At 37.5% G+C, this 17,946-nt stretch overlaps 1 protein-coding gene across 5 annotated transcripts in view; it reads left to right on the top strand.

Moving 5' to 3' along the window:
- The window catches only part of LOC124157604 (protein turtle-like), an 837,486-nt gene that overhangs the window by 797,278 nt on the left and 22,262 nt on the right, over positions 1–17,946 (top strand). For all 5 annotated transcript variants that reach the window (XM_046532465.1, XM_046532466.1, XM_046532467.1 and 2 more), the window contains 7 exons: positions 7,019–7,250; positions 10,477–10,752; positions 11,557–11,844; positions 13,398–13,588; positions 14,322–14,540; positions 15,242–15,513; positions 16,116–16,288. In XM_046532465.1, coding sequence (XP_046388421.1) covers positions 7,019–7,250; positions 10,477–10,752; positions 11,557–11,844; positions 13,398–13,588; positions 14,322–14,540; positions 15,242–15,513; positions 16,116–16,288 — 1,651 coding nt within the window. The remainder of the gene's footprint in view (positions 1–7,018; positions 7,251–10,476; positions 10,753–11,556; positions 11,845–13,397; positions 13,589–14,321; positions 14,541–15,241; positions 15,514–16,115; positions 16,289–17,946) is intronic.

Below are 17,946 nucleotides of genomic sequence, written 5' to 3'. Positions count from 1 at the left end.
CTCCCTTCTTCCCACCTCCCTTCTCCTCTCCTCCACCCCTTACCAAATCTTACGTCCTCTCCTCTCACCCCACCTTCCAGAAATCCTTACGCAAAGACTTTAAACCTATTCTCCTCCAGCAGCACCCTTTTCTTTTATATTATCCTTTCGCCGGTTTTATTAGTGCCGCGTCCACTGGGAGTTACCCCCTTCCCCCTCGTCGCTACCCTCACGAGCTCTTTCCTTTCGTTCGAGATCGCATATTCCTTCCTCCTTGCCCGAAGTCCTTCCTTTTCTCCCTTCCCAATCATTTCCTCCTCCTCTCCCTACTTCGGTTTCAAGGACCGGCAAAGTTTAAGACCAAGGAGCCGAAGCAGTCCCTCGTCACAATCTCGATATAACTTGTGAATCTCGCATTTACCTCGGTGAAAGAGAATTTTCTTCATGATTTTATTAGAAAAGTTTAATAAGTTATTTTATTTCTCCGCATACCGCAAAGCATTCATTGCTGGCTGAGGCAGCATAAAATCCCGTGGAACTAATCGTGTGACCTTCTCAAAATAACTCATCAGTTTCATATCCATGTATCAATGACAAGAAAATTTCACTTAAGTGTATACGGAAAATTTTTTTATTGCAATTCCTTTTCTAAATAATCCAAATATAAATTCGTTATTGCGTCGCAAAAATTATGGTTAATTTTCAAAAATAAAATAGCATTTTCCTGATTCTAAGCTTTTCTTTTACGGGCTATGGTTCAATGTGTCATAAAAACTCACACGTGAAATGTTTCTCTTTTCGAGTGTCATGAATATAACGAAATAACGCAAAGTCATGATTAGGTAAATAAGTTTCAGGTTTATAATACATGCATTAATTGAATCTTCCGTAAATTTTCGATGCTGTGTTTTTCCGCAAACATTTTAAAAATTGAGCACTTTGAAATCATCTTTTTAGTGCCATGTTTTAATTCCCTATCTCCTTGGTGTCGGTCGTATCCATGCACTTACAACCTGAACACTGCTGGTACTTCGAAAAAGACATCAAATTTTTATAAGTATTTATGGATTACCATGCAATGTTTGTAATTTACTCTCAATTTTATTTTTCTGGTCTAATATCATGTATTTGCGTTTTATTTTTCGAGAACTATAATTTACCAACACCTTGACTTTCTTCCCCCAGTCCCCGCCAGGCCTCTATATGAATGAACTAAGTCCAATTTCGGCACCACTTGGCCATCTTTCCATGTATTTTTCCCCTCTCGAAGTTCCCTCTAGCTTCCACCCTTTTCTTTCTCCATCTTTACCTCAACATCAACACCGTTACCCCCCACATTATCGTAACTGAATGGAAAAAATAAATACAAAGTTTAAGAAGGAGAAAGGCAAATGATAATAGGAATTCTTTCGACCCTTCTTTCTCTCTTTCCATCGGTGGTGAAAGGTGTGGAAATATCATAAGCTTATTCTAAGAAATTAATGCAAGGAAATTGGGCTAATGATTTTTTTCCACAACTATTAATTTATTATTTAGAAAATAATTATTTTATCCATTTCCCAGCTGAAATAAAGTAAAGTTTCCTATAATGAAACATAGAACTGTCATTAAATTGAAATCTCATCATGATTTTTTCTTCATATTTTTTATTTCACTTCGAGTTAAGAGCTTTTTTATTCTCGTGTATTTCTGTGTAAAAACAATCATCCAATTAGGCTACTCGAGATCCCTCTTTGGAAAATAGAACATTTTTTATGTCCAGTTTATTTTCTGTCGGGAATCGTGCTAGGAAACTTTTCTATCTGCGTCACGCGAGCAAAATAGTTTGTGCTACGGTGTCAGAAGTTTCTCTCCTCGCTTGAGTGATTCGGGCCCCGAAAACTTTCCGAATAATTCGCGTTCGTGCCTCAGTTTAAGCGCCCGGGATTTCCTTTTCTTCTTGCTTGTGAGCACTATGAAAGTTTTCGCGCTGCAGTCGCTCAGATTCTGAAGCGCAAACCTCGTCACTTAACAATGTGCAGGTGCAAAATATCTCTCAAAACCTGTGCATGAAATCTTGAAAATACGGAAATTCGAGGTAAAGAATGACGGACTCTCAAGACCGCCGATACTTGTCTCTTGAGGATGGAGATACAACTCGCTTCGTGTTGAACGAGTTGACCGGAAGATATTTTTTCTGTATGCATGATATTCTTTTAAAAAATGGAAAAAAATAAGAATTGCTAAAATTCTGTCAAAACCTCCGCGTCGAAACGCAAAAATTCCTCTTATGTCTCTACACATTTGTCTAAATCTAAAAAAAAAACTGTTTTGGCTCAATCATAAGTTGATTGTTTGACTGAATGTTGATAAAGCACTTTAAAAGTGTGAGTATACATTCCCTTTTGTATGAAGGCAGCGTGTGCGAAATTAAAAATTTGCTTTCTCATTCCTGCGATTACCCTATCTGCAAGATAAAAAAAGTTATGGAAAAAACTCATTACAAAATCACGTTCACTTATCTGTATCTTTTTTTCTTTACTTCTTCTGCAAATTGGTGATTAGTGGACACCCGTGACAGCTGGGGTCAATAAAGAGTGGAAAATAAACCTGGTTTTGACTCTAGCCAACTCAAGAAGACAACGGATCTCATCCTTCGCGACTACGTACCGTGCTTGAAGTTCCCTAGGGACAGGTGCGTGAGGTTGAAAATAAAACTGGGCGCTGAGCAGCTTTAAGTTGTATGGGAATGTGATAAGATCTACTTATGAGGATCAGGAATCTTTGGGGAAAGTGAAATAGGGGTAGAGGGTATGAGAAGGGTGTTAGGAAAAATTGTACCTTGCATTATTTCTGTTTTTTTATTAAAAAAAACTGTCAGTTGATTCCTCCGTAAAATGAAGAAGTGAGAGAATGTTAGGACCTTTCTACAGGTTTTGGGCTTTGGGTATCTTATTGCAAAGCATTGCATTCTGCATTCGTTATTTCCTCGCAACTACCGCTGCAGTTGGTTAAACTTGCTGACATTACCCTCCTTAAAAATCTTACTGCCGAAGATTGTTTAAGTGTTAGATTTTTGTTCGGCCTCTCACTATACGATGCATGGGATCATTGTTAGATATTCTTTTCACACAGAACGGACAAAATAAGTCAATTCAGTTTTTTTATTAACCCATGTAGGCGTTGTGAATATTGTTTTAGCCAAATCACTATGAGTCAACTCGGTGTGAAGGCTGAACCTTACTAGAAATTCGATTAATCTCTCTCACCAAGTAGTGCTTTTAGCTCGTCTTTTGTTTCTGCATCTTTGGCGTTCCGTGGAAAAATTCTCCTATACGTTAAGGATCCTTTCCTTCCTTTATCGCTATGTCCATTTTTTTCTGTGACGACTATGATTCGACGGTATGCCATCGCAAATTCTAAGCCAAGTGCTCTACTAGACTAAGCGATATCCTGAACTGGGCGTCAGGAAAGTAAGGAAACTCTTTTTGCCACCATCTCGAAGTAAATCTCAAAACAGGGATGATTGATTGAGACAAATGATTCCTCACGAAGACGCATGCGTCATAAACATTCATTGATATCTGAAATCTTCCTCAGAATCTTTTCCGTTCGATCGGAAACTTCTAGTGGTCAAAAAACAGTCTTGAAAAAACTTCCCTTAGTCTTCTCTTTTTTGGAATCTGTTACTTCATCGTATTGAGTTTTAGTAAGCCGTTTAAAAGTTGAAGTTTGAGCTTTCCCCTTTAACTTCATCGGACAAAAATTGTTCCTGAAATGTTTGTATACCGTGAATATCAATATCTCACATCTATTGAAAACATCTCACAACTTGTGGACTCACTAATTAACAGCACACATGCTGTAGCTGAAGGAATACCCACATTTTCTTCAAATATCTGTGAGTTTACCAGCATTGATTGCTATTTATTCTCGACCTTAGAGAAATATGATCTGTATGTGATTCAGTACTTATGGAGAGGGAAGAAATGAAGTGACTCCTCAGTCTTCATTTCAATGTATTTCTCAATTCATCTACTATAAGTTATCTGCAGGTAAAAAGCAAAACTTCGACCCAAGTTATTTTTTAATATGGCCTTGGAGAAGGTTATACCAGATTTATGGTAAATTCGAAACATAAATCTCAATTTCGGTGAATATACAGCTTATTTTAGTAACGTAATTTTTGTATTCGAGGTACCAAATGAATTTAGGACATTGTTTAGATGCCTAACAAATATGTTGCTGCGTACGGTATGCACTGAAAATTCGTTCGAAAGGGTTGAAGTGTGGTGATTACACAGTTGTAAACTAGCTAAAGGATTTATTTAAAGGACCACATTTATGTGTGGGTCTATTTACGGCGGAGTTAGAAATGGTGGATTATTGACCATGTGTCTCCAATGGCCCTGGAAACAATTCTTTCTGTACCATGTGTCATAATCCTTCAGATTCACCCTTCTGAAAATCTACAAATGCCTCTTGTTAGTGTAGACGGTGACGAAGATCAAATAATAAACTTAAAATTATAATTATTATGAACTAGTGCACTAGCTCAAGTTCACACATGATACTGACATCCACCAAAAAAACCTTCCTCTAAATAGATTAAGGTCAATTGGCGATTCCTCTTTCTTTAGTCTTTTATATGTTGTAAGAAAATGGCTAAAATAAGATAGATTCACCAATTCGTTAAGATAAGGTACTTAAGATACTTCCATTAGTCTCGTCATCTCAACTATGCTCCCTCCCAATTTTAAATCCCCCTTAAACCATCATAAAATTCACTATGCCCATTTTTCCTTTTTACGATAGTTTATGATAGCAATAATTAATAGCTCTTAATTAGGTAATGATAATACATGTTATATGATTTAAGTGCGTAGTTTTAGCAACTTAAATGTTAAATACTAACAAAAATAGCCTTTAGTATGGATTTCGGCTTACTAATACCAAAGTTATCCACCTTTTGCACGGTTATTGGGATTAACTCTTTGATTCATTTAATAATTGTAGTCTGCCGTGATATTTGGTATTTTCATCTTAATAAGTGACGATCTTTCGTCAAGAGGGCCAATATTTAGAACAATGGGTTTTTTCTTGGTGGTAGTTTCGGTACTCTGTAGAAGACATTTGTTTAATGTGGCGTGAAGCCACAAAATATATTTTTGGTTATCATTTCAAGTAAAAAATACTCTGCTAGAATTTTTCTTCGATTAACTGCGCTTTACTTATTCGGATACTACTTTGTAGCATTCTCAAATCACTGCATATTTTAAGTAAATTTTTTCACGCGCGTGCAGAAAACTCGGCCGCCCTAATTTTTCGATTCTTTTTTACGCTCAATACTCGACCCGTTCCCATTAATTTTCCTTCCTCGTGCCTCGACGTTTCCTAACAGCATTTCCCATCAGTGTCCCAAAATAGTCCTGATATCCGTATTCGAGATACCTCTCATTTCCTTCGTTTCCCTCCTCGCCGGTGCACATATACCCAGGGAAGCCTTCCTTCCGCCTCACTTTAGGCTCGCGACCCAACCAACTGCCCCGCTCGTCAACCTCCGCCCTGATACCAACGCACTCCTGCGACTCATGGTCTCGCGAAATCCTACGAAGTGATCTCCTGTCATTCAACTATCGCAGGGCTGCCCTCTTGGTTTTCCACTGTTATGCTTCTCTAGATTTTAAAAAAAATCTTACGCGCCATTTTTGCTCTTTCTATTTCTATTTTCCAATTACATTTGTGTAAAAATTGCGTACACTGTGAATAAATATATAGTATAAATTGTAAATATGTGCATAAAATTTGTATAAATTGAAATATACACGTTATACATTTCCATAAATGTATCATATTAGGTCGATACTACTATGTACATATTTATCATTCCCCAAGAAAATAATGGAAGAAATATGCATAAAATAATATGCCATTTGCGTGTCGTTAGCAGGAAATGAATTGCACCATGAAAGGAAAAGGTATTAAGCGCACACTCAGTATCTTTTTAAATGCATCAACGATAACTTGCTGACGCTGTCTGTTTCGCTCGGTTTAGGTACCACCAGTCAATGGAAGTCGTTGAAGCAAACCCTTTGGGCTTGATGGTGCTTCTACCAGAGAAAATGGTCGTATTAATAAATATTTTTGTTGCCCTTTAAAATTTTGCGTTTTTTTATGTACAATAAATTCATCGAGTATTATAGGATTTACTTTCATCAAAGTTCCAATGTTACCTAGCGGAAATATTTAGATCAGTCAAGTTAAAAATTATTTGCCAAATAATTTAGTGACATCGGTTACATATAGAATTTAGTTTTACATGCAAAAACAAAGTTTTACATTAACTTCGATCTGAATTTTTGTGCATTATTCAGGCTACTTAATTTTCGTAACTTCGCGAGGATAAGATTGATGTTGATTCTCCTTAGTTTATAGCTTTTCCTACACGTTGATCTATGTTCAGGACTAGCCGACTGTCCTGCAGCCTTTACTCTCGGACCTGAAAAGGCCCTGCACATCAGTCAGCCTAGCGTCGTAATTAGCATGAATCGGCGCTATGGGAAACTCTTAAATCACCTGACTCAATCTCTTAAATGTTTGATTGGAGATCGCCTCGATGGAATTCGAACTCATTTTTCCCCAACTCCTATGATACTCCTCCCTTTCTGGTCATGAAGATCCACAACCTTCCCTTCCCCTCATTCCGTACCCACTCCACGAAGTACCCATCCCTCCCCCCTTTCAGCCTCCAAAAAGTGTCTTTTCCGAGTGTCTGCTTGCCTGTTTTTACTCATTTTTCGCCTCTCTTCGCCGGACTTTGTTCGGCCCAACTCATCGCGTCGCATCTCTTCGTCTCATCGCATCGCATCGCCTGGATGTCTATCGCCGTCACTTCTTCCCCCCATACTCCCCAATTCTCATTCATTTCCCGACCTGCGGTGCGTGTGAAAATAAAAAAATTAACAACGATGCCCGCACCCTTCCCGAATCGGGAAATGTTTGTGTGTCCCCCCCCCCCCTCCCCTGTGTCCGGGGTGATCTGGCTCGCGCGTGGCTGCAGGACGTGGAGATCCCAATCTACATCTGGTACGACAGCTATCCGACGCACAGCGGCGAGGGATATGAGGGTCGCGTGTCCCGCGTCTCGCCGGACTCGCCGTACGGCCTCGCTTCCCTCAACCTGACCGGAATCCGGGAGTCTGACCAAGGATGGTACGAGTGCAAGGTGGTGTTCCTCAACCGGTCTCCGAACCAGCACAAGAACGGGACCTGGTTTCACTTGGACGTCCACGGTGAGTTTCTCGACTACTCTACGTTAAGCAGATGCTTTGAATAACATCTTGGACGCAAACATTGTGTTTGAATGTAGAATATAACACAAGAGGAAGTGTGGTAGTGAAGACAAGTTTTGACTATTTTAGGGTTATCTGATGCTTTAGATTGAATATTATGCGCATATCTTGTGTTTAAATGTAAGATTTAAGACAAAAAATAGCGTGGCAGCGAAGACAAACCTGGATAGATATAGAAGCTATAATTTCCAAGGAGTCCTAAGATCACTTGGTTGGGAATATCGACTAGCAGAACGTGGTAGCCTTGGGGGTAGAGCGCTTAGTTATTAATTTAAGGGTCCTGGGTTTAAATCCCGTCCTTTGGGCACCACCAAGGTAAAGTCCTCGAAATTCGAGATGGCCCTAGGAAAGGAACTGGCCTCCCTATTGTGTGAAATTCAGACGCCTTTGATCATATCTTGTGTGAGCTCTTCCATCACATACAAACTAAATTTCAAGTAGAATCACACAGAGATTGAAGACTAAATTGATGAAAATGGAAGCTTTGATTTCCAAAACGTCGATAGTTCACTAGACTGTAATTTATCATATGAGAAGTCCTAATTTATACTTTTGGGGCTGCTACAGTACTACAGTCATTGCTCTATTTTTTTTTTCTCTGGACGTCTATCTAGAGCAGGATATGTATTGAAGGGAAAAACATGTACTATTTTGTTTTTTGCACACTTTCATTTCCTAAAAAATTCACATGAAAGAATTATACGTTACATACAATATCGATTACATCATCAAAAAGATTTACGAAAATATCGATTGTGTAATTTTAATGATTTTTTGTTGAACTTCAGTTATTTTTATACATTTTGTCGAAGATTGGGCTCGAAGCATTTTAATATTTAAAAAAAATTATTACAGTATAGCAGTTCCACAAATAAATTTATATCCTTTTATAAACGTTAACATATTTTTTAATTCCATCCGAACGACTGAAAGTTTCAATGTCCGGAATTTTCCGGGTGTCTGGTTACCGTACCATAATCTTATTTGTTAATTGTGATATATTAACCCTATGGCTTGCAGGTGTATTTCGGACCACATTTTTTATATACTTGGTAATTACATGGTATTGAAGTCCCGTGTTTGGTCAAGGCAGAAATGTATTTATCGTTCAACATCATCGGCAACCTTACCCAGTTTTGGTGACCAATGAAAGGAAAGATTTGCTCAAATAAGCTCAAATGCCTAATAAAAATTGCATAAAATTCAATGGCTCCGATAATTTCTGGTTCATTTAAAATTTCAAATTATTTTTAAAAATGTTCCGATTTATCATACAAGTCATTTTGTCGTATAGTTGTCTTATGGTTTCCAACCTCTGCAATTGAGTGTCTTGAGTATTTTACCATCATATTGTCCATATTATCCAGTTTCATGATTTTCCTAGCCATTGATAAATTCCAAGTACCTATAATCTAGAGCGATTTCTTTATAATTGTCCACTCTTGGTAGAATTTCGGAAAGGAAATTTCAGGGAAAAGTGGCACAGGTTTAGTCTATATATTTTTTGCATTAATAGTGGATACATTATTTTTGCTTTGTCTCCTCCTAATATTGATGGAATATAAAAATAAGTTTAAATTTTCTGGTTGAGAAGACCTGAAATAATGTTTCTTTACCTCTGCCAAATGCGATGAGTGTAAGAACTGCACTAAATTCACGAAGAGAAAGTTTTAACCAGCCCTGGGTCTCCACTGTTAAATTATCTCCGAAAGTCACGGATGGTACTTTTATCGTTTTCGAAAGCATGAATTTTACGATAAGCATTACTCTGCCTTTCCGCGCTCTCCTTCTGAAATCGAAAAAGTTTTGACACCAATGCCCCCTCTCCTGTTTTATATTTATGAGGAAAACTCAACTTCATTCATGTCTCAATACATCATGGAAGCCATGGGAGACCTTATTTTACTTTCAAATATTAAAGTTATTGTTTATATTCGAATGATAATCGCTTTTTTGGTCCCTAAGTTTTCTTTAGGAGGATTACATGAATAATAAAATTTACATGAATAAGAATTGATAATCATAGGTTACGTGCAATGCAGATAAAGTTGTAATATTTGTATTACTCTGCAATACAGATCATATTATTTCATGATTTTTTTGCACCGTCATGCAGGAATGTTGTTTCAAATACATCGTTCATGCCTTATGAAGGTTTCCTAAAACCATTTGCAAAAATGCGTACTTTCCGTCAAATTAACTTCCTTTAATTTTATCTGCTAGTCACTGATGAGACTTTTGTATGATGTGAAAATATACGGCCATTTGAGGTATGTATACATTTTTACTATTATCCGATGTAATTTTCTTTGTATGAATAAACAAGAAGACGATCTTCGAAGTAGGTGTCGTATATATAACTCAACATTCAAAAATTTCACCTATTAAATTAGTAGGAATGATTATATGTAATTTTATGGAGTTGTATTGTGACAGAAAATCCTTCTCACTTCTTTGTTCTACTTTACTTAATCTAGTTGAGTGATTTTAATTGCAGGCATACATGCAGATTAAGGAATTAGGCACGAATCATTACCCTCTTTCATTTCGAATTTATGTAACTTACCTTGGTATGACGCAGGCTAAAAAATAAAATATGTATTTCACTAATCATACCTCAGACCGTGCAGCAATCATAGAATTAATTTAGAAGGCTTGATATCGTTTAAGAACTACCTCCAGACGTTGAAATCTTCCTTCCTGTTTGCATTCAATTGGAGGGAGTTATAACTTCGTAGTGGCTACGCTAAGTCGATTCATTAAATTAGCCGCTTTGTGTTGTTGTGGTCTAACACACGCTTTTATCAAGTTTTTGAAATCATAGTCACGCTAAGGTAACCAAGTTATTGTGAAATAGACATTACAATAGTAGTGTTACATCACTAACACTACTTTATGATTATAGTAGTGTTAGTGATGTGGGAGTCATCTCTCTCTCTCTGACTCACACTGTAAAATGTCCTTCATCAATATAAGTTCAAATAAGATAGACGATGTTTAGTGGAGCTGTGTTACAGAGGTATTTTAATTTCTTGTCATTTCCCACTTTAGTATTTTTGCATGCTCGAGGCACTTAAGGTTGCACAGATGCGTTGAATATTTATGGGCTGAAATTATAGCGTAGAAATAGATAATAAAATGTTCTCTCCCTCTTTTCCACATTTAGCACCGCCACGGTTCAGCGTGACACCGGAGGACATAATCTATGTGAACCTCGGCGATGCCATAATCCTCAACTGCCAGGCGGAGGGCACGCCCACGCCGGAGATCCTATGGTACAAGGACGCGAACCCGGTGGAGCCCTCGCCCACCGTGGGCGTCTTCAACGACGGCACCGAGCTCCGGATCTCGTCCATCCGCCATGAGGACATTGGCGATTACACGTGCATCGCCCGCAACGGAGAGGGCCAGATTTCGCACACGGCCCGAGTCATCATCGCGGGTGAGAAAGCACTCCCTTGACCTCCAATGGTACTTCCGGAAGGGAAATTCACCCCATCCTAATTATATGAGGCGTTTCTATGGAGGGCGTTCGGTTTAAAATAATTTAATTTTCTCAAAGGAACATCTTTTCCTTTAATTTGGGAGGATAAATATCCTCGTCCCCCCAATGATCACCGAATTTATTCGTTGAATTTTTCCTCGGGCTTCTGACCGTACTAGGTTCTCCAAGTCTGTCGACATCACGGTGGAAAAGTAAACGTCAGCAGACATTGAAAGCCTCAGAACATGGAACACGGTCGGAAGCCCGAGAAATTCTCTAATTCACCCAGAGAGGTTCCAATTCTTCTTACACTGGCTTTACTTCAAAGTAGGGCACCTAAAATCATTTTGGTGCATTCTGTTCGTGCAAAAAGTCGAGATTTTTTTATCTTTTAAACTTGTGTTTCAGTTATTTATTTTTATTTTTTGCTGTAAAATTAGAAAAATGCAGTCTAAATTTATTTCAAAGTCTTTTAAATATCGTCAGCAATTCTTAAGCGTATGACATAGGCTTATTATGGAAAAATCACTTTTTGTTGTAAAAAAATTGTCTTTCGTTGGCAGTGAAATCAACGGTGTGAGGCGGGATATTGTGGAACATATTGATGTAAATTACATTCGTTAAAGAATGTAATTTATGTCTGCTTTAAAGTTTTCGCGTACAACTAGTTACGAGTACTGGTTACTAACTGAGAATAACCTTGTAATACAACTTTGAAATAGATGAATCACTGCTGTCTCCATTGTTCTTTGTTTGCTGCAGGGGGTGCCGTGATAATGGTGCCTCCGACCAACCAGACGAAGCTGGAGGGTGAGAAGGCTGCCTTCTCGTGCGAGGCCAAGGCGCTGCCGGGCAACGTGACGGTTCGGTGGTTCCGCGAGGGCGTGCCCGTGCGTGAGGTGTCGGCGCTGGAGACGCGGGTCACGATCCGCCGCGACGGATCGCTCGTCGTCAATCCCGTCTCCGCCGACGACTCGGGACTCTTCCTCTGCGAGGTCACCAACGGCATCGGGGAGCCGCAGTCCGCGTCCGCCTTCCTCAACGTCGAATGTGAGTATCGCTCCAGAATGCGGACTCGGTAAAGTGCCTGAAATCGGTTCGCGAATCCTTCATCCAAGCAGAGCCGGTTTCATACATTTTTTAGTGTAAGCGGGCAACATTCCGGCGCCCCCCTCATAAATACCCTGAGAGGTAGTTGGATACTCTCTAGATATTTTTTTAATAAACATAAATACTTTGGGTATAAGGGTCGAGACTTAAATACAAGCGTGAACTTATAACGCCATTTCTCTAATGATATGTTGAATATGATATTTTTAGTGCTTAAAAACCAATTATATATGAAATTTCAGAGTACTGTTACGAATGAGTTATTAGGTGACGGAGCGACGGACGACTGGACGTTTTCATTTAGGAATAATAATAACTCGGATTTGTGGGGATATGGTTATCCACTTTACGATGTATCCTTAATTAACCAATAATATTGTGGAGTAAATTGACCCTCAACATTTAATCTCCATTTTTGATTAGTACAGAGCATTGGACTGAGCGCTTAGTCGCCCCTTTTTCTTAGCGCCCTACGCGACCGCTTCCTTTGCTTATCCATTAAACCGGCCCTGCATCAAAGGGAACTCCATTAAATTGAGCCTCAATATCATTATGGTTAAGCTAAGATATCTGCTGCCGTTTCGCGCGGATTTTATTCGGCGGTACCACTAGGTAACTGTATCTCGTTCAGGGTGACTTTAGCCATTAACCTAAACGTAAGTGGTCTCACAGGCGCAAAATGTGTGGTTTATGTGATTTATTGGTTCAGTTACACATGAATTCTGTGTATGTCTACGTGAAAAGTTGATATAGATATCTGGTAGCGCCGCAAGTGGCGATAAATCTGATTTTAATGTGCGCGGAGCGACAGCAATACTGACGGCGGATTTGAGAATCCTATAATGTAACATTCGTGTCTCCATTATTCGCTCCTCGATCCAAGGATATTCGTGCATTGAATTCTAACCAGCACAAATATTTCAGCGATTTCCTGAACTTGTTGTGCTATAAAGATCTTTCGTGGATTATTTTTAGTTATCTTTTTGGGATTCTTTCCTATTTAAAAATCATTTGTAAGTCCAACGAAGCGGCATTGATTTCATTCAAGCCAAAGTGAACCCGTTTCATTTGCGCCTTTTCTGCGGTGTATGTATGTTCAAGGATTTATTTACAGGAATTTGATATAATATATCCTGAAGTTTATGCTGCACGCTATACATAAGTGTGTTGAGTGTCCTTTCACAGGAGGGCTACTGCGGGTGTTAGGGCATTTTTACATTTGCTTGCAGCTGTACGAAGGCTCTTGAATGCGAATTAAAAACGATTTATCTAAAACTTACAATGATTGTTTTATTTTTCAATTTTCTGATCCGTTCCATGTACCGTATTAAATTTTGATACTAATGCATAATCTTTTCTCCTAAGTTTGTTGATCTGAAAGATTATTTTTGGTGCACATCTAGTTTGGTGCTGCCCATTTTCACGCAAGATTGCTATTTTCATTCAAAAATTTTTATTCTCATTGTAATTAATAACTCCTTATTTCCTTATAGATCCTGCGAAGGTTACCTTCACACCTACAGTTCAGTACTTACCATTCCGTCTGGCTGGGGTTGTCCAGTGCTATATCAAAGCAAACCCTCCATTACAATATGTAACCTGGACCAAGGATAAGCGTCTTCTAGAGCCATACCAAACCAAAGATATAGTCATCATGAACAATGGCTCTCTGCTTTTTACTAGAGTAAGTATAAGAGTTTTTTGTTTTATTAGAAGATAAAATTTATCAAATTTTGACCCATTGCAGTTTTTGAATTGATTTTCAATAAATTCTATAGTTGCCAATTTCAAAGCTTTCATTTGATTTCCAATAGTGATATGGATAGAATTATCAATTCCTTGTCGTTCTCTTGGATATAATTATCAAGTTATTTTGGTTCTCTTGGGGTTAAATCGCCTGCTTATGTATATGTTGCTTAAAATATTTATGGCACCAAGGTGTTGATATTAAAGGTGAAATTTATTCTGTTAAGTAATAACTGCGTATATTTATCAGAATGTAGGAGCAAACTTAATAGGTATTTTTTGTAAATAAAATACCAATTATTATTATATCTTAATTAATATATATTTAGGAATAATTCATTCCAAATTAAATATTTCTGTGTGTCATGAAACCATCAACTCAATATTATTCTTGCTTTCTTAGCCCGAGTTATCTTCATTGGGTATGATTTAGTTTAAGCGTGATATTTTCCTTTGAAAACTATGATATCTTTCAGTTTTCACCATGAGAAACCTAGTCAGTATAATTTATTTTTGGTGATATAATTATCAGCAGGAACAGTTTAAAACTTAATTTAAAGTAAAAGGAAGCAAAATGTTTAAACAGAAAAATTCCAAAGAGTGTCAAAGAGAGATTTATGCTCAAAAGGAGTACGAGTGAACCTTACATTCATTGACCTCATTGTTTTCAGGTTAACCAAAATCACCAGGGTCGCTACACTTGCACTCCCTATAATGCTCAAGGCACGCAGGGTTCCTCTGGACCAATGGAGGTGCTGGTTAGAAAGCCTCCTGTATTTACACTCGAGCCAGACTCTATGTACCAGCGGAAGATTGGCGAGTCTGTTGAAATGGTCTGTGATGCCCAAGAAGCTGAAGGAACTCAGAAACCATCAATTGTTTGGCAAAGGGTAAGCACAAGCAACTTTTTTTGATTGGTATATGCATTTTATTGGAGTGATGAATTTGTGTCAAAAATAGTTTGGTCCCAGCTGCTATATGTTGTTGTAAATGCTAATTAACTTTGTTGATGTTGATCTGACATTCATTTGCAAATTTACTCTTGTAACCCTAGGTGGATTCATTGGCTCTTCTGTTTTTTACAGTTTATTTTTCATTATATAAACCAATATATTTTGTATTTATTTAACAATTTCACTGAAGTTTTTTAATAGTGTTCAACATGAAATTGCAGTTTTTTATAAATGACCTTAAATTGACATTGTGGAAAATATCACATGGTTTTTTAGTAGTGGTCATTTTTTATGTTACAATGTGCATTGCGCTACTTTCAATGAGGCATTAGGTGTATCAATCAAAGTTTCACAGCAGTGAGGAAGACCAAAACCACAGGTTCCCCCCCCAGACCCTTATAAAATATGCAAGATTTTTAATACGGTCTATTATCATTGTGTTCATTTTGTATTACGGGGTATCATTGTGCCCCTCCCAGAACAAAATCCTAGATACAGCTTTGATTGTGCCCCCCAGAAAGAAATCCTGGATCCACCCCTGCCTCTCTTATTATTAGCTTGTGGCTTCATAGTTTTATAAAATCTCACTTGAATCCATTTGGATCATTTTTTATTCATCTCATAATTTATTTCAACAGAGAGATGGTTCAGCCTTACAAAGGAACCGTGTTCGAATGTCTGGAGGTAACATGACCATCGAAAATCTACGGAGAACGGATTTTGGTTTTTATCAGTGTGTTGCCTCAAATGAAGTGGCCACAATTGTCACAGCCACGCAGCTGGTGGTGGAGGGCACCCAGCCCCATGCACCCTATAACGTGTCCGCCAATGCATCTGAGTTTGCTGTTACCCTGCTTTGGCTTCCAGGGTACTCCGGGGGTCCAGACTACAAGCAGGACTACACAATTTGGTGAGTGTAGACTTTTTGCCCGATTAAAGTTTAGCAAATCAATAAGTTACTTATCTCTGTAACTCTAGTATACAATGGATATTAATCATTTGTTTATAATTTCTCCCGATTTTTTTTAATCCGACAATGCTATATTTTAATGGATCTCTCCTGTGCTTTGAAGATTTTTTTATTTAAAGACATTTCAAAATAATAGTGAATTACATGGAAACTCCTGATAAAATTTTCTATGAATAATCCGTCAATGCTATATTTTAATGGATCTCTCCTGCACTTTGAAGATTTTTTTACTACCTTTCAATGCTTTGACTCAGACAAGGTGAAATATCTTTTGTAAACACAATTAATTTAGTAAAAAGGGCAATCATGAAAAAATCCCTATGGGGAAAGTTCGTGGTAGAATTCGTTTCAGATCCAATGAATGTTTTGAATGATAGCTCTGAATGCTTAATGATTATTCCTGTTTTAAATGAGAGTGGATTAACTGATTTGTCATTTTTTTAACTATCTTTCTTGTTGGAGGTGGTTGTCCTCTGTTCTATGCATCTGCACCTGGTTTCATTACTCACTAGTAAGCTGCATTCTTGCTTCTGTATTATCAGGTACCGCGAAGGAGGAGTCTCTGATTGGTCAACTATTCCAGTGACTCCACCCGGGAGTACTCAGGTGACAATTAATCGATTATCCCCTGGGACTACGTATGAATTCCAAGTTGTAGGAAAGAATGCATTAGGTGATGGCATGTTCAGTAAAGTCATCAGCGTGAGAACACGTGGTAAGTGATAATTCCTAAGTTATAATTTATTGATTGTCAATGCATTTTCTGTAAATCATGTGCTTGGAAAAATCTTAGAAATGCTTTGTAGAATCTGTCCATATTAGAGGATCCTAACATATGTGATAGGAAATCAACTAGTTATCTGAACTTTTAACCCTCTTTAACTATTCAATTGCTCACTGGCTTTTTGAAATGCTAGAAAATCTTTAGATCATTTGCAAAAAGGTGAGCCTATTACTCTTTCTGGATTTCCCTCATGCACCCTTACATGTATGTACCCTGCACAAACTGATGACGTGAGTCTATCTGAATGTCATTTCTTGGGGCTTTGGAATACTAAGCATAAATTCAGGTGGATAGCAGATGGGAACTTGTGATTTGATTCTTGTGAAAATGCACTCAAATTTTGTTTAGTTTATAGACTTCTGTGGGTAACTTTTAGTGATTATATATGTAATATTGATTGAATCTTTTATGGTGTCTTCTGGTCATCACTTCTTCATACCAAAAAACTGAAATTATTGTGTTCAAAAATCATTTAAGATACCTAATGGTGTGTGGCATTGCTGATTTTTTTTCAAAATGTTGGATTGTTATGTCTCTTCAGTTGGGTCACATCCCTAAATCAGTTTCATGTTGTTAATATTGCTGGTTTTTTGTCAGTTTTTATTAGGTAGTATTGCTCTAAGTAGGGCTCTGTTTTTCATTAATCAGATGCCAGTCATTATGTGGAGAAAACTCATTTCCTAATTACTTTAACCACAGTATCCTCTCAGCAGTAACTGCTTTTAAAATGTGCATATACATAGGTATGTGACCATTTCAATGCATTTTTGAAAGAGTTTCAATTTCTCTTTATTCCTGGTAGTTACTAATCAGCAGGTTATAATGTCACTATAAAGCATTTTATTACTCATGATAATGGAAGTTAACATTCATCATTATTTTTCCTAATGTTGATTTTAAGATCTTGGCATTCTCATCAAGTAGCATTAAAGCCTGTTGTAATGCTTGTTGCAATTTGATGATTTTAAAATCATCTTTTGGCAATATCTGTTGAAAATGGCTACTATGATATGGATCAATTAAGTTTCTGTCATTTTGCTGTCACTTGTATGACCATCATTGATCTAGTTTAGTAAAACATCTTCTCTCGATTCTTTGGTTTACAGAGGTCTTTTATTACATAATTACGTAGGCACTTAGTAGAACAGCATCATTACGGTGGCTGGAAAATGAATTCTTCATCAAACCATCCCTCCAACATATTCTCTGAAATAATTTTTCCGTTTTACTGTGATGGAACTTGATATATGATCATTCAACATAAATGATTTTTTTTAGCATTCTATTGAGATACATACAGTCTATTTTAACATTAGCATTTTTTGCTCAAGGAGCAATTAAACCATAAAACATTCTCCAAAATCAGAATGAGGTGTCACTAAATTATGAATATTTAAATATATATTCTTAACTTCCTTCTTTTCTACCTGTTTTGCAAATAGAAGGGTCACTTTGCATATTAAAAAGATCAAAACAGTCATTTCTTCTTAAATTCTAGGAATATGTTTCATATTGATCCACTTCTGAGGCATTGATATTGTATTTCATCATTTGATCTCCAAATTTTAGTAGTTTATGTTTAGCGATGA

This window comes from Ischnura elegans, chromosome 4 (genome assembly GCF_921293095.1).
Source record: "Ischnura elegans chromosome 4, ioIscEleg1.1, whole genome shotgun sequence".
Taxonomy (NCBI): domain Eukaryota; kingdom Metazoa; phylum Arthropoda; class Insecta; order Odonata; family Coenagrionidae; genus Ischnura; species Ischnura elegans.
Note: the sequence above shows the minus strand (reverse complement) of the source record. Positions and strands in the feature narration are given on the sequence as shown.